Source organism: Myotis daubentonii, chromosome 19, assembly GCF_963259705.1.
Source record: "Myotis daubentonii chromosome 19, mMyoDau2.1, whole genome shotgun sequence".
Classification (NCBI taxonomy): Eukaryota; Metazoa; Chordata; class Mammalia; order Chiroptera; family Vespertilionidae; genus Myotis; species Myotis daubentonii.
In genome coordinates this window covers 27,047,394-27,064,243 of record NC_081858.1, presented here as the reverse complement: position 1 = coordinate 27,064,243, position 16,850 = coordinate 27,047,394, and the positions used below count along the sequence as shown (strand labels likewise).

At 58.7% G+C, this 16,850-nt stretch overlaps 4 gene segments (V, D, J or C); all 4 read right to left on the bottom strand.

Annotated features, from left to right (window-relative positions):
* LOC132222239 (immunoglobulin lambda variable 5-37-like) overlaps positions 1 to 16,850 on the bottom strand; it is a 33,409-nt gene that overhangs the window by 11,674 nt on the left and 4,885 nt on the right.
* Positions 6,298 to 6,910, bottom strand: LOC132222097 (probable non-functional immunoglobulin lambda variable 1-50). The segment is given in 2 exon segments: positions 6,298 to 6,692; positions 6,803 to 6,910. Coding segments are annotated over 2 exon segments (438 nt in total).
* On the bottom strand, positions 9,978 to 10,581 carry LOC132222165 (immunoglobulin lambda variable 1-40-like). The segment is given in 2 exon segments: positions 9,978 to 10,357; positions 10,468 to 10,581. Coding segments are annotated over 2 exon segments (438 nt in total).
* On the bottom strand, positions 12,903 to 13,500 carry LOC132222164 (immunoglobulin lambda variable 1-40-like). The segment is given in 2 exon segments: positions 12,903 to 13,279; positions 13,390 to 13,500. Coding segments are annotated over 2 exon segments (435 nt in total).

Here is a 16,850-nt window from a genome sequence, read left to right as displayed (position 1 = left end):
GGGCTCCAGCTCAGAGTCAGAGTCCCCCACAGGCAGAGGCCTCCGGGGCAGAGCCAGGGAGACCCTGAGGGTGGGTCGGGGCTGCCCCTGGTGAGGGGTGGGGGCACCCTGAGGGAGTGTGGGTGCCCGTTGGCATGAACCCTCTTCTTTCTTATAAGGATGCCATGGCATGCCTCTAAGCCATTTTATTCTTTTAATATATTTGTATTGAATTCAGAGAGGAAGGGAGACGGAGAGAAGGTAGTAGCATCAATGAGAGAGAATCATTCATTGGGGGCATCTTGCATGCCCCCCACTAGGAATCGGGCCTGCCTCTCGGGCCTGTGCCTTGACTGGGAATAGAACCGTGACCTCCTGGTTCATAGGTCAACCCTCAACCCCTGAGCCACGCGGCCGGGCTGGTGTGAAACGTCTTGATGATGTTGCTGCTTCCAGGGCAGGTGATGGTGACCCTCTGACCAGGACCCCTAAACGGAGGTTTCCTGTGCAGCCCCGGCTGCGTGGGCCCAGGCCCCTGGAATGAAGGGGAGAAAGACACCAGGATTGTGAGTCTCTGGGTGTAACAACAGGCTGGGCCCAGGGGGCAGGGCAGAGCCTGTGTCTTCCTGCGACCTGTTCTCAGATGTGAGGACTCAGGAGCCTGTGCAGTGAGGGAGAAGGGCGGAGGTGAGAGGGGTGCAGGCCATGGTGGGCGTGCTCCAGGGCTCCCCCTTCTAAGGCCCTGAGCCGGGAGGGAGCACCCCATCTCTCTTACCCTCCCCAGGCCCCAGGGTACGGAGGTCCCTTCATGCAAACCTGCCCCTCCCACGGACTCTCCCAGAACAGCACCTTTAGACAATGAAGGAAACAGGAAGGGATCAGTGGTGAGACCTCAGCATGGATGGGAACGGACAGGAGTCATTCCCACAGCCCTGAGGCTCTGACCCAGCCCAGGCCACGGGTCCCGGCCCAGCGGCGATGGAGGAGCCTCCGGGTGAGCACAGAGAACGGCTCCATGGAGACCAATGGGAGGATGAGGCAGCTCAGGTGGCTCTGGGGATAGGGAACTGGCCAAGGATGGAGACGCTGGATTCGTCGGTCACAGCCCAGGGCTGAGATGACCACAGGGAAACCCCGCCTCAGGCCCCGCCTGCTGTGCAGAGACCTGTGTCCGCAGCTGACAGGGCCACGCGCCTGCTGTTCCTCTGGGTCCCTTGGTCACGGGATGAGCTGTCGGGGTGACTGTGAGGACAAAGGGAGAGGAGGGGCTTCTCTCCCGGGTGACGCCCCCGCATGAGCCTGGACCTGAGGTGGCTGCAGCCCCAGCAGCAGCAGAAGTCACGACTCAGCCCGAGCGGGCGGCTGCCAGGGCCCCATCCCAGCAGAGGGGCAGGAGGCACTGGGGTGGGCTCCCTGCACATTGAGAAGCAGCCTCGCTCTCAGGCCTCAGCCCAGCGATGGACAGGAGCTCTCTCCCCAGAATTGAGCCCCAGGGTCCGTCAGAGACCCCAGGGTCCACCGCCATAGAGGAGCTGAGGATTGGGGGGCTGTTCCTGGGAACTGATGGGCTCCCTAGTGGACACAATGGATGTGCTCACTCAGACACAGCTGGACCCTGGGGCCCTGGTCCTGCCCTGACCCATCATGGACTCTGACCCAGAGCAGCTGCCCCCCCATCCAGGAGTCTCTGCTCCATTTGAGGAAATCTGCTCGGGTCCAACCCCAGCAGGTCCAGGGGTCCCCAAATGTGTGGACAGAGTCGGCGAAGAAGGAATGACAAGTAAACAGCGTTCAGTTGATCAGCAGCCTAGCCAGGATCTCTAGCCAGGATCTCCAGCCAAGTTCTGTGTCCATGTTTTCTTGCTAGGTTCTCCAGGTTCTCCAGCCAGGTTCTGTAGCCATGTACTCTCACTAGGTTCTCCAGCCAGGTTCAGTCACCAGGTTCTAGTCAGGTTCTCTTGCCAATTTCTGTAGTCAGGTTCAGTCCAGGATCTTTTGCCATGTTCTCTCGCTAGGTTCTGTCTCTTGGTTCTGTCTTCTAAGTTCTGTCTCCTGTTGTCTTGTTACATCTGTATTTATACCAGTTGATTCAATCCTATCAATCTCTATTCCATAGGTTAGGGCGTTTCTTATCTCCATTCCAGGGAGTAAAGATTATGTAGCTTAAGCATGATTGTTGGTAGTTAAAGTGATTAATTACCTGCCTGGCACTTAGTTAAGAAGTTTTATTCCCTCCCTAACTTCAGGGGAAAATCCCTACCTGGGAAACAACCTTTCTCAGAGAGGAGACCTTGGTTAAAACACATAGTGCCAAGAAGGTGAGCAAACATACTAAGAACAGTATACCATATACGCCAGGTCCCTTGAAACAGCAAGGATGGACTGGCTCCCGGCAGAAATCCAGGCTGGAGGGGAGGGGGCACAATGGAAAGAATGGGGACAGGTTTTCTGAACCAAGTTCACTGAAGTGGGTCTCAGGCCTGGTGTCGGGCAAGCACAGGAAGCAGCTGGCTTATCGGAGGAGTGGGGTCTGCTAGGGGAGCCCCGTTTCAAGAGGGACAGCAGGTTTTTGTCTCACTTCCCCACAGGCCTGGAGCACTGTGGGAGCTTTAAGACTACTGTCCCATACTGAGCAGTAATAGTCGGCCTCGTCCTCAGCCTGCAGCCCCGTGATGGTCAGGGAGGCAGAGGTGCCAGACCTGGAGCCAGAGAATCGGTCCGGAATCCCTGTAGGTCTATTGCTGCTACCATAGATGACAAGTTTGGGGGCCTTTCCTGGGAGCTGCTGGTACCACTGTACACCATTACCACTCCCAACATCGGAGCTGCTTCCAGTGCAGGAGATGGTGACCCTCTGTCCCGGGGCCCCCGACACTGAGGATGGCTGAGTCAGCACAGACTGGGCCCAGGATCCTGCAAGAGGGGGAGACACAGAGATGGTGAGTCTGGGTCTAAAGACAAGAGGAGGACGCAGGGCCCATGTGTCTTCCCAAGGCCCCTTCCCTGTCCCCTTATCCAGTCACCTGTGCAGTGAGCCAGGAGGGTGAGGAGGAGAGGGGCCCAGGCCATGGTGGAGGTCATCCCTGAGTCCTGCCTCCTGAGGCCCCACAGCTGAAGCAGAGCTCCCCACACCTGTCCCTTCCCCTCTTCATAGTCTGCGGGAGGGAGGGTCCTGTTATGCAAATGAGACCCCATCTCTCTGATTCCACCCAGGGCCCTGGGGCAGGTGCCTCTGCCTAAGGATAGCCCTGGGTGTGTGCAGGGTGGGGCTGTGTGGGGCCCGTTGCTAAGGGAACCACAGCTGTGAGCCCTGAGAAGAGGCACCAGGTGGTGCCAGGAGGTTGGCCCCAGTCAAACCCTGCAGGTCCCTCAGGAGCGAGCCCAGGGCGCCCTCTAATGTCCAGGCCCAGACACGCCATGGTGAGCCATGGTCACAGACCCAGGCAAAGGGGCCTTTCCCTCCATTAGATTCACTCCATCCTACAAGTTTGAGCCAATGATGCCGGGACTAGTGTCAGGGACCATCGGGGACAGAGCCTGATGGGAGGAGGAGCAAGAGGCGAGGAGGGAGGTCTTAGCCCGCTGGCCAGGGGGGAAGGGCAGCTGGAAAGACCTGAGGGGTCCCCCCAGGTCCTGATGCAACAACCTGCCCGGCACTCAGGCCCCATCACATGGAGGGGCTCCGGCTCAGAGTCAGAGTCCCCCACAGGCAGAGGCTTCCGGGGCAGAGCCAGGGAGACCCTGAGGGTGGGTCGGGGCTGCCCCTGGTGAGGGGTGGGGGCAGCCTGAGGGAGTGTGGGTGCCCGTTGGCATGAACCCTCTTCTTTCTTATAAGTATGTCATTACATGCCTCTAAGCCATTTTATTCTTTTAATATATTTGTATTGAATTCAGAGAGGAAGGGAGTCGGAGAGAAGGTAGTAGCATCAATGAGAGAGAATCATTCATTGGGGGCATCTTGCATGCCCCCCACTAGGAATCGGGCCTGCCTCTCGGGCCTGTGCCTTGACTGGGAATAGAACCGTGACCTCCTGGTTCATAGGTCAACCCTCAACCCCTGAGCCACGCGGCCGGGCTGGTGTGAAACGTCTTGATGATGTTGCTGCTTCCAGGGCAGGTGATGGTGACCCTCTGACCAGGACCCCTAAACGGAGGTTTCCTGTGCAGCCCCGGCTGCGTGGGCCCAGGCCCCTGGAATGAAGGGGAGAAAGACACCAGGATTGTGAGTCTCTGGGTGTAACAACAGGCTGGGCCCAGGGGGCAGGGCAGAGCCTGTGTCTTCCTGCGACCTGTTCTCAGATGTGAGGACTCAGGAGCCTGTGCAGTGAGGGAGGAGGGCCGAGGTGAGAGGGGTGCAGGCCATGGTGGGCGTGCTCCAGGGCTCCCCCTTCTAAGGCCCTGAGCCGGGAGGGAGCACCCCATCTCTCTTACCCTCCCCAGGCCCCAGGGTACGGAGGTCACTACATGCAAACCTGTCGCTCCCACTGACTATTCCAGAAACGTCTTCTCTGCTGTGTCCTGGTCCTGGGATGGGTGGGGCCGGGACAGGCCTGGTGTGCGGCTCCCTAGGGTCTCCAGGGCCACCCAGCAGAGGGCACCGACTACAGACAGACCTGTGGATTTCAGGCTGAGGGCGCCCAGCAGACCCCGTCCAGTGCTTGTGGCAGCACCTCCTGCTGTCCAGGCTAGGCTTCCTCCACGCGGGAGAGGGGCTGCCAGGCCCTGCCCAGAGGAACCACCTTCCTCACACTCTGCCCAGAGGCCCTGCCCCAGAGGGAACCCATCAGACCCTCCCCTCCAGCTGCAGCCACATTCCAGCCTCGGCTTCTGTGGAAGGAAAAGGTAAGACCCACTTCAGGGGCCGCTGTGTGGGTGGCATCGCCAACATAGACAAGAGGAGCGAAGATCTCTTTTTTAAATTTAAATATGTTTTTATTGATTTTAGAGAGAGAGGATAGGAGAGGGAGAGAGAGAGAGAGACATCAATTGGGCGGGCAGGTGTGATATATTACAGTCTTCCAAGGTGGCCTCCATATTGATCAGCCCTTAATATCCTATATCATATTATTAGCTCAACAGATAAACTCATGTTATCTCAATCGATATTCTGACAGAGCCTTTCACCGAATCTAAAACATATTTCTAATAAAAACTCATCAGATAGAAGCAGAGACGTTTACAATATGGAAACTTCACTGGTTCCACAGACATAAGACATAATCCTACAGCAGCTCTTGGCTAATGGCGGGGAGGACATCACAACCATCAGGAACGGGCCATGTGACCCTCACTCCATTCTGAGTCAGCGTGACTCAGCACCTTTAGACAATGAAGGAAACAGGAAGGGATCAGTGGTGAGACCTCAGCATGGATGGGAACGGACAGGAGTCATTCCCACAGCCCCGTGGCTCTGACCCAGCCCAGGCCACGGGTCCCGGCCCAGCGGCGATGGAGGAGCCTCCGGGTGAGCACAGAGAACGGCTCCATGGAGACCAATGGGAGGATGAGGCAGCTCAGGAGGCTCTGGGGATAGGGAACTGGCCGAGGATGGAGACGCTGGATTCGTCGGTCACAGCCCAGAGCTGAGATGACCACAGGGAGCCCCGCCTCAGGCCCCGCCTGCTGTGCAGAGACCTGTGTCCGCAGCTGACAGGGCCACGCGCCTGCTGTTCCTCTGGGTCCCTTGGTCTCGTGATGAGCTGTGGGGGTGACTGTGAGGACAAAGGGAGAGGAGGGACTTCTCTCCCAGGTGACGTCCCAGCATGAGCCTGAACCTGAGGTGGCTGCAGCCCCAGCAGCAGCAGCAGAAGTCACGGCTGAGCCCGAGCAGGCGGCTGCCAGGGCCCCATCCCAGCAGAGGGGCAGGAGACACTGGGGTGGGCTCCCCGCAGGCCGGCCACTCGGCGGGCACATTGAGAAGCAGCCTCGTTCTCAGGCCTCAGCCCAGCGATGGACAGGAAGCTCCCTCCCCAGAATTGAGCCCCAGGGTCCGTCAGAGACCCCAGGGTCCACCGCCATAAAGGAGCTGAGGATTGGGGGGCTGTTCCTGGGAACTCGTGGGCTCCCTAGTGGACACTATGGATGTGCTCACTCAGACACAGCTGGACCCTGTGGCCCTGGTCCTGTCCTGACCCATCGTGGACTCTGACCCAGGGCGGCTGCCCCCGTATCCGGGAGTTTCTGCTCCATTTGAGGAAATCCAGGCTGGAGGGGAGGGGGCAGAATGGAAGGAATGGGGACCAATATTCTGAACCAAGTTCACTGAAGTGGGTCTCAGGCCCCGGTGTTGGGCAAGCACAGGAAGCAGCTGGCTTGTCTGAGGAGTGGGGTCTGCTAGGGGAGCCCCGTTTCAAGAGGGACAGCAGGTTTTTGTCTCACTTCCCCACAGGCCTGGAGCACTGTGGGAGCTTTAAGAGTATTGTCCCATACTGAGCAGTAATAGTCGGCCTCGTCCTCAGCCTGCAGCCCCGTGATGGTCAAGGTGGCTGTGCTGCCAGACCTGGAGCCAGAGAATCGATCAGGGACCCCTGAGGGTCGGTTGCTATTACCATAGATGATGCATTTGGGGGCCTTTCCTGGGAGCTGCTGGTGCCAGGATACAGCATAACCACCCCCAATGTTGGTGCTGCTTCCAGTGCAGGAGATGGTGACCCTCTGGCCTGGGGACCCCGACACTGAGGATGGCTGAGTCAGCACAGACTGGGCCCAGGATCCTGCAAGAGGGGGAGACACAGAGATGGTGAGTCTGGGTCTAGAGACAAGAGGAGGAAGCAGGGCCCATGCCTCTTCCCAAGGCCCCTTTCCTGTCCCCTTATCCAGTCACCTGTGCAGTGAGCCAGGAGGGTGAGGAGGAGAGGGTCCCAGGCCATGGTGGAGGTCATCCCTGAGTCCTGCCTCCTGAGGCCCCACAGCTGAAGCAGAGCTCCCCACACCTCTCCCTTCCCCTCTTCATAGTCTGCGGGAGGGAGGGCCCACTCATGCAAATGAGACCCCATCTCTCTGATTCCTCCCAGGGCCCTGGGGCAGGTGCCTCTGGCTGAGGATGCCCTGGGTGTGTGCAGGGCGGGGCTGTGTGGGGCCTGTTGCTAAGGGAACCACAGCTGTGAGCCCTGAGAAGGGGCACCAGATGGTGCCTGGAGGTTGGCCCCAGTCAAACCCTGCAGGTCCTTCAAGAGCAATCCCAGGGCGCCCTCTAGTGTCCAGGCCCAGACACGCCATGGTGAGCCATGGTCACAGACCCAGGCAAAGGGGCCTTTCCCTCCATTAGATTCACTCCATCCTACAAGTTTGAGCCAATGATGCCAGGACTAGTGTCAGGGACCATCGGGAACAGAGCCTGATGGGAGGAGCAAGAGGCGAGGAGGGAGGTCTTAGCCCGCTGGCCAGGAGGGAAGGGCAGCTGGAAAGACCTGAGGGGTCCCCCCAGGTCCTCATGCAACAACCTGCCCAGCACTCAGGCCCCATCACATGGAGGGGCTCCAGCTCAGAGTCAGAGTCCCCCACAGGCAGAGGCCTCCGGGGCAGAGCCAGGGAGACCCTGAGGGTGGGTCGGGGCTGCCCCTGGTGAGGGGTGGGGGCAGCCTGAGGGAGTGTGGGTGCCCGTTGGCATGAACCCTCTTCTTTCTTATAAGTATGTCATTACATGCCTCTAAGCCATTTTATTCTTTTAATATATTTGTATTGAATTCAGAGAGGAAGGGAGTCGGAGAGAAGGTAGTAGCATCAATGAGAGAGAATCATTCATTGGGGGCATCTTGCATGCCCCCCACTAGGAATCGGGCCTGCCTCTCGGGCCTGTGCCTTGACTGGGAATAGAACCGTGACCTCCTGGTTCATAGGTCAACCCTCAACCCCTGAGCCACGCGGCCGGGCTGGTGTGAAACGTCTTGATGATGTTGCTGCTTCCAGGGCAGGTGATGGAGACCCTCTGACCAGGACCCCTAAACGGAGGTTTCCTGTGCAGCCCCGGCTGCGTGGGCCCAGGCCCCTGGAATGAAGGGGAGAAAGACACCAGGATTGTGAGTCTCTGGGTGTAACAACAGGCTGGGCCCAGGGGGCAGGGCAGAGCCTGTGTCTTCCTGCGACCTGTTCTCAGATGTGAGGACTCAGGAGCCTGTGCAGTGAGGGAGAAGGGCGGAGGTGAGAGGGGTGCAGGCCATGGTGGGCGTGCTCCAGGGCTCCCCCTTCTAAGGCCCTGAGCCGGGAGGGAGCACCCCATCTCTCTTACCCTCCCCAGGCCCCAGGGTACGGAGGTCCCTTCATGCAAACCTGCCCCTCCCACGGACTCTCCCAGAACAGCACCTTTAGACAATGAAGGAAACAGGAAGGGATCAGTGGTGAGACCTCAGCATGGATGGGAACGGACAGGAGTCATTCCCACAGCCCTGAGGCTCTGACCCAGCCCAGGCCACGGGTCCCGGCCCAGCGGCGATGGAGGAGCCTCCGGGTGAGCACAGAGAACGGCTCCATGGAGACCAATGGGAGGATGAGGCAGCTCAGGTGGCTCTGGGGATAGGGAACTGGCCAAGGATGGAGACGCTGGATTCGTCGGTCACAGCCCAGGGCTGAGATGACCACAGGGAAACCCCGCCTCAGGCCCCGCCTGCTGTGCAGAGACCTGTGTCCGCAGCTGACAGGGCCACGCGCCTGCTGTTCCTCTGGGTCCCTTGGTCACGGGATGAGCTGTCGGGGTGACTGTGAGGACAAAGGGAGAGGAGGGGCTTCTCTCCCGGGTGACGCCCCCGCATGAGCCTGGACCTGAGGTGGCTGCAGCCCCAGCAGCAGCAGAAGTCACGACTCAGCCCGAGCGGGCGGCTGCCAGGGCCCCATCCCAGCAGAGGGGCAGGAGGCACTGGGGTGGGCTCCCTGCACATTGAGAAGCAGCCTCGCTCTCAGGCCTCAGCCCAGCGATGGACAGGAGCTCTCTCCCCAGAATTGAGCCCCAGGGTCCGTCAGAGACCCCAGGGTCCACCGCCATAGAGGAGCTGAGGATTGGGGGGCTGTTCCTGGGAACTGATGGGCTCCCTAGTGGACACAATGGATGTGCTCACTCAGACACAGCTGGACCCTGGGGCCCTGGTCCTGCCCTGACCCATCATGGACTCTGACCCAGAGCAGCTGCCCCCCCATCCAGGAGTCTCTGCTCCATTTGAGGAAATCTGCTCGGGTCCAACCCCAGCAGGTCCAGGGGTCCCCAAATGTGTGGACAGAGTCGGCGAAGAAGGAATGACAAGTAAACAGCGTTCAGTTGATCAGCAGCCTAGCCAGGATCTCTAGCCAGGATCTCCAGCCAAGTTCTGTGTCCATGTTTTCTTGCTAGGTTCTCCAGGTTCTCCAGCCAGGTTCTGTAGCCATGTACTCTCACTAGGTTCTCCAGCCAGGTTCAGTCACCAGGTTCTAGTCAGGTTCTCTTGCCAATTTCTGTAGTCAGGTTCAGTCCAGGATCTTTTGCCATGTTCTCTCGCTAGGTTCTGTCTCTTGGTTCTGTCTCTCGGTTCTGTCTTCTAAGTTCTGTCTCCTGTTGTCTTGTTACATCTGTATTTATACCAGTTGATTCAATCCTATCAATCTCTATTCCATAGGTTAGGGCGTTTCTTATCTCCATTCCAGGGAGTAAAGATTATGTAGCTTAAGCATGATTGTTGGTAGTTAAAGTGATTAATTACCTGCCTGGCACTTAGTTAAGAAGTTTTATTCCCTCCCTAACTTCAGGGGAAAATCCCTACCTGGGAAACAACCTTTCTCAGAGAGGAGACCTTGGTTAAAACACATAGTGCCAAGAAGGTGAGCAAACATACTAAGAACAGTATACCATATACGCCAGGTCCCTTGAAACAGCAAGGATGGACTGGCTCCCGGCAGAAATCCAGGCTGGAGGGGAGGGGGCACAATGGAAAGAATGGGGACAGGTTTTCTGAACCAAGTTCACTGAAGTGGGTCTCAGGCCTGGTGTCGGGCAAGCACAGGAAGCAGCTGGCTTATCGGAGGAGTGGGGTCTGCTAGGGGAGCCCCGTTTCAAGAGGGACAGCAGGTTTTTGTCTCACTTCCCCACAGGCCTGGAGCACTGTGGGAGCTTTAAGACTACTGTCCCATGCTGAGCAGTAATAGTCGGCCTCGTCCTCAGCCTGCAGCCCCGTGATGGTCAGGGAGGCAGAGGTGCCAGACCTGGAGCCAGAGAATCGGTCCGGAATCCCTGTAGGTCTACTGCTGCTACCATAGATGACAAGTTTGGGGGCCTTTCCTGGGAGCTGCTGGTACCACTGTACACCGTAACCACTCCCAACATCGGAGCTGCTTCCAGTGCAGGAGATGGTGACCCTCTGGCCCAGGGACCCCGACACTGAGGACGGCTGAGTCAGCACAGACTGGGCCCAGGATCCTGCAAGAGGGGGAGACACAGAGATGGTGAGTCTGGGTCTAGAGACAAGAGGAGGACGCAGGGCCCATGTGTCTTCCCAAGGCCCCTTCCCTGTCCCCTTATCCAGTCACCTGTGCAGTGAGCCAGGAGGGTGAGGAGGAGAGGGGCCCAGGCCATGGTGGAGGTCATCCCTGAGTCCTGCCTCCTGAGGCCCCACAGCTGAAGCAGAGCTCCCCACACCTCTCCCTTCCCCTCTTCATAGTCTGGGGGAGGGAGGGTCCTGTTATGCAAATGAGAATCCATCTATCTGATTCCTCTTGGGGCCCTGGGGCAGGTGCCTCTGCCTGAGGATGGCAAGGCAGGGCTGTGAGGGGCCTGTTGCTAAGGGAACCACAGCTGTGAGCCCTGAAAAGGGGCACCAGGTGGTGCCACGAGGTTGGCCCCAGTCAAACCCTGCAGGTCCTTCAAGAGCAATCCCAGGGCGCCCTCTAGTGTCCGGGCCCAGACACGCCATGGTGAGCCATGGTCAGAGACCCAGGCAAAGGGGCCTTTCTCTCCATTAGATTCACTCCATCCTACAAGTTTGAGCCAATGATGCCGGGACTAGTGTCAGGGACCATCGGGGACAGAGCCTGATGGGAGGAGGAGCAAGAGGCGCAGGGGGAGGTCTTGGCAGCTGGCCAGGGGGGAAGGGCAGCGGGAAAGCCCTGAGGCGCCCCCCCAGGTCCTGATGCAACAACCTGCCCAGCACTCAGGCCGCATCACATGGAGGGGCTCCTGCTCAGAGTCAGAGTCCCCCACAGGCAGAGGCCTCCGGGGCAGAGCCAGGGAGACCCTGAGGGTCCGTCGGGGCTGCCCCTGGTGAGGCTGGGACAGGCCTGGTAGTGGCTCCCTAGGGACTCCAGGGCCACCTGGCAGAGGGCACCGACTACAGACAGACCTGTGGATTTCAGGCTGAGGGCGCCCAGCAGACCCCGTCCAGTGCTTGTGGCAGCGCCCCCTGCTGTCCAGGCTGGGCTTCCTCACTCGGGAGAGGGGCTGCCAGGCTCCTGCCCAGAGGAACCACCTTCCTCACACTCTGCCCAGAGGCCCTGCCCCAGAGAGAACCCATCAGACCCTCCCCTCCAGCTGCAGCCACATTCCCGCCTCAGCTTCTGTGGAAGGAAAAGGTAAGACCCACTTCAGGGGCCGCCGTGTGGGTGGCATCGCCAACTTAGACAAGAGGAGGGAAGATCCCCTTTTTAAATTTAAATATGTTTTTATTGATTTTAGAGAGAGAGGACCGGCGAGAGAAAGAGAGAGAGAGAGAGAGAGAGAGAGAGAGAGAGAGAGAGGGAGACATCAATTGGGCGGGCAGGTGTGATATATTACAGTCTTCCAAGGTGGCCTCCATATTGATCAGCCCTTAATATCCTATATCATATTATTAGCTCAACAGATAAACTCAGATTATCTCAATCGATATTCTGACAGAGCCTTTCACCGAATCTAAAGCATATTTCTAGTCAAAACTCATCAGATAGAAGCAGAGACGTTTACAATATGGAAACTTCACTCGCTCCACAGACATGAGACTTAGTCCTACAGCAGCTCTTAGCTAATGGGTGGGAGGAGGACATCACAACCATCAGGTACTGGCCACTGGGGGTCTCACTCCATTCTGAGTCAGCGTGACTCAGCACCTTTAGACAATGAAGGAAACAGGAAGGGATCAGTGGTTAGACCTCAGCGTGGATGGGAATGGACAGGACTCATTCCCACAGCCACAAGGGTCTGATACAGTATCAGGACAAGCCATGGGCCGCGCTGCCTGTCCCCCTGGAGCCAATTCAGCGGAGACAGGGAGGACTCATGTGAGCGTTGATTCCCTTCCTGCCGCAGCCTGGGAGAGCAGCAGATCACCCACAGAAATCTTCTCTGCCCCCCATAAGCCCGCTGCTTGTATTGGGGAGAAGGACAAGGATTACGGGGGACATAGGCAATGGGTGTGCCAAATGGGCAGTTCACAGGTAATGGGGGCTGGAGATTTGCAAAGGCCTGTGGGTAGGCAAAGGGCTGGCAGCTCTGGGTTCTGCAATGAGGCTGGTCATCTTCCCATGATCACAGGCAGCTCCCTAATGGGGAGGATGGGCCGCAATCCCAGCGGAGCTCCCAGGTCCCAGGTCAGCTCCCAGCCAGGTGAGAATGCACCTCCTTTAATCAGAACAAAGCAGTCACGGGTAACCAAGCAGGATTCATATTTCTTAGAATTCCAGCTGGTCCCCTACATTCCATTTCGGTCCCTGTCAGTACAGCCTGGGACCTAGTGGACACAATGGATGTGCTCGACTCAGACAGCTGGGTCCTGGGCCCTGGTCCTGCCCTAACCCATCGTGGACTCGGACCCAGGGCGGCTACCCCAGCATCCGGGAGTTTCTGCTCCATTTGAGGAAATCCAGGCTGGAGGGAAGGGGGCGGATGGAAAGAATGGGGACAGGTTTTCTGAACCAAGTTCACTGAAGTGGGTCTCAGGCCCCGGTGTCGGGCAAGCACAGGAAGCAGCTGGCTTGTCGGGGAGTGGGGTCTGCTAGGGGAGCCCCATTTCAAGAGGGACAGCAGGTTTTTGTCTCAGTTCCTCACAGGCCTGCAGCACTGTGGGTCCGCTGATACTGCTGTCCCATCCTGAGCAGTAATAGTCGGCCTCATCCTCTGCCTGCAGCCCCGTGATGGTCATGGAGGCTGAGCTGCCAGACCTGGTGCCAGAGAACCGGTCTGGGACCCCTGAGCATCGGTTGCTATTATCATAAATGATGCATTTGGGGGCCTTTCCTGGGAGCTGTTGGTACCAATACACATAGTTACTCCCGATTTTAGAGCTGCTGTCAGTGCAGGAGATGGTGACCGTCTGGCCCGGGGACCCCAACACTGAGGATGGCTGAGTCAGCACAGGCTCGGCCCAGGATCCTGCAAGAGGGGGAGACACAGAGATGGTGAGTCTGGGTCTAGAGACAAGAGGAGGAAGCAGGGCCCATGTGTCTTCCCAAGGCCCCTTTCCTGTCCCCTTATCCAGTCACCTGTGCAGTGAGCCAGGAGGGTGAGGAGGAGAGGGGCCCAGGCCATGGTGGAGGTCATCCCTGAGTCCTGCCTCCTGAGGCCCCACAGCTGAAGCAGAGCTCCCCACACCTCTCCCTTCCCCTCTTCATAGTCTGGGGGAGGGAGGGTCCTGTTATGCAAATGAGACCCCCTCTGTCTGAGGATGGCCATTGGTGTGGGCGGGGGTGGGGCTGTGTGGGGCCCAGGTTTGGGGAAGTCACAGCTGACAGCCCTGAGCAGATGGTCCTGGACTTTGTCAGGGGGCTGGGAATCAAACCCGGGACCTCTTGGTTCACTGATCGATGCTCAATCCATTGAGCCACACCAGCCAGCTGGCTGATAGCTTGAAGTTCAAAGCTCAGCATGATCTTCAAGATGTCTGCCACACCCAGTTCCCTCATCAGCTGTATCATTTGTTGTTTGTGTATGTAAATAAAAGCACATGCTGACCCATTCCTCCCCCCACCCCTGCAGGTCTGTATTTTGCTTCTCACTTGGCCTCATGCTCTGAAGACCTTGACAGCCGCAGGCAGCTCGCTCTCAAGCTAGCTCTTGTTCTCACTCTCCCTCTCGCTCTCGCTCTCGCTCAGAGCTGCCTGGTGTCCCAGCAGCCCGGGCGCCATAACCCAGGCCCTCCCGCCCTCTGCCCTGCGGGCTGTGCCCCGGGAGCCATGGTACATGTAGGTCGCTGTGCAGGTGGCCGGTGTGACCGAGTTGCCGAGCTGGGGCTGCGGGTCCCTGTGTCTCCCGACCTGTGGGGACAACACAGGTCCCTCCCCGATGCCGCTTCCACACCCACCTCGGGTGCAGCGCCTGCTCCCAGCCCGGCCCAGTGCCCCTGGCCTCTGGTGGGTGTGCCCATCTGCGGGGTGAGAAATGGAGTGTTCGTTTCAGTGGCCTTCCTGTTGTTGGGAACGACGAAGAGCCACTGGACTGTGGGTTCTTGGAAGAACGAGCCGGACCTCTCGTCCAACATCCACCCGAACACCCAGCACCGCTTTGGGAGGCGCCAGGTGAGACCGCACCCCGCACCGCCCTCCCTCCCTCCGCCTCGGTGGCTCCCTCTGGAGGAGGAGGGAGCGCACAGCACGGGGGACCCGCTGAGGCCGGCTTCCTGCTCCTGTTTGGTGGCTGATGCCCGGCCCAGGGGGCTTGGCCGATGCCAGCGGGAGCCAGGCAGGCTGAGCCAGAGCGATCCTAGGGGCGCCTTCTCAGCACCCGGGCCCCTCCCCGCCCAGGCCGGCGTCCCTCTCCTCTGAGCGGGTCCCGTGGGGGAGGGCCGTGAAGACCCTCGGAGTCTTCCTGTGGCCCCAGCCTCAGCCCCTGTGCTCACAACCACCTTTGTCGCAGCCACAGGCCCCTGGGCTCCTCAGGGGTGACCTCGCCCAGGGCGCAGGCTGCCTCCGATGGCGGAAGCCGGGTGCTGAGGGTTGGAAATACACAGACATTTTTAACGGAAGCAAAATTGGGCAACGGCGTCACGGCCACCCGGGATTGAGCTCAGGTGAGGCAGGGCAGGGGCCGTGCCCATGTCATGGCAGCTACAGCAGCCTGGCGGCAGCGGGGAGGGGAAACCTGGCCGTGGGGGGCCTGCGAGGAGCCCAGGCTGCCAGCTTCATCCCTGGGCAGGGGTGGAGGCTCCGGCCCAGCTGGTTCTGTGAAGACCCGAGGGCAGGCACTGGCGGCTCCCAGAGCCTCCTGAGCGTAATTACTTAATCACACACCAGGACTCAACCGCCCCCCCACATTTAACCAAGCCCAGCCCGGGGAGCTTGGGGAGCCAGGGAGCGAGGCTTGGCGAGCGTGGGTGAGGCTGTAATTACGCTGAGGAGGCTCTGGGAGCCCACAGGTGCCCGCCCTCGGGGTGTTCGCAGAACCAGCTGGGCCAGAGCCTCCGCTCCTGCCCTGGGATGAAGCTGGCAGCCTGGGCTCCTCGCAGGCCCCCCACAGCCAGGCCCCCCCCCCCACCCCCTGCTGCCAGAAATTCTGCTTCTTTATTACTAATGATGAGGCCCAGAAATCAGGATTTTAACAGGATTCCCAGGTGATTCTAATGTGCAGCCAAAGGTGAGAACCACAGGTCTAGGGCAGTGGTCGGCAACGTGTGGCTCATCCACAAAGTACCACGTGCAAGCGCGCGTGTACAGTGCGATTGAACTTCATGGCCCGTGCGCAGAAGTCGATATTTTGTGGAAGAGCCACACTAAAGGGGCCAAAGAGCCGTATGTAGCTCGCGAGCCGCAGTTTGCTGACCACTGCCCTAGGGGAGTTATAAAGCTGCTATAGACTTCCACGGGCTGTTTTTTTGGAAACAGTAGATTCAGATTTATTTTAACTTATTTTTTATGAATATATTTTATTGATTTTTTACAGAGAGGAAGGGAGAGGGATAGAGAGAAACGTCGATGAGAGAGAAACATCGATCAGCTGCCTCCTGCACACCCCCTACTGGGGATGTGCTCGCAACCCAGGTGCATGCCCTTGACCAGAACCGAACCCGGGACCCTTGAGTCCGCAGGCTGATGCTCTATCCACTGAGCCAAACCTTTTAGGCCTATTTTAACTTATTTTTAACTGAGATGTAATTAGCATTAATTAGTGTCAGGTGTACGACATAATGACGCTGTGAGGTGTCTACTGCAAAACCATCCCAGAATACGTCTCCTTGAACTCAGCCATCAGAAGTGGCTGCAAATTCTGCTATTTCTTGTGCTGAGGACACTTAAGATCCAGTCTCTCAGCTGCTTTCACAGACACAGTGTGACAGCGCTCCCTGCCGGGTCCCCATGCTGTCCACACCCCCAGAGCCAGGTGGTCACAGCCGGAAGTGTCTCCTCCTGGACCCTTCACCCACTGGGACCACCCCCTTCAGCGCCCACATGGCACCCCCCAATCTGCTATAGTGACAGCTGTGAATTGCCGATTTTTGTACTTAAAATCACAGAGCAAATGGAAACCAGTCCCATGGCTTAAAGGGAGTAGATCCTGATGGGATGGAACAGGGCCAGGGGTCCTTCCAGCACAGCACACAGTGCTGAGCCCCAGGCAGGGGCGGGACCAACCAGCTGTCACTCATCTCAGCCTCACAGGCCCAGGGAGTGCCGCCCAGGGGGAGGGAACTGGCCCCGTGGGTGGGGAGAGGCCTTCCCTTCCTCCAGGACCCTGAGCTGGGAAAGCGCTGCTCTGAGTGACATGGAGGCCGGAGGGGAGGGAGGACCTTCACCCCCAGGCAGGGTCCCCGATGAACCTGGGCCCAGGGCGTCAGCGAGGGAATAAGCAGAAGCCACAGGTCACAGGCTGAGCTGAGCAGGCAGCTGCTGGAGAGCTCACCCCCTCGCAGACCAGAGGGGTTTTTGTCTCACTTCCCCACAGGCCTGCAGCACTGTGAGTACCAGCAGGACTGCTTTCATAGGACGCGCAGTAATAGACGCCCTCGTCCTCA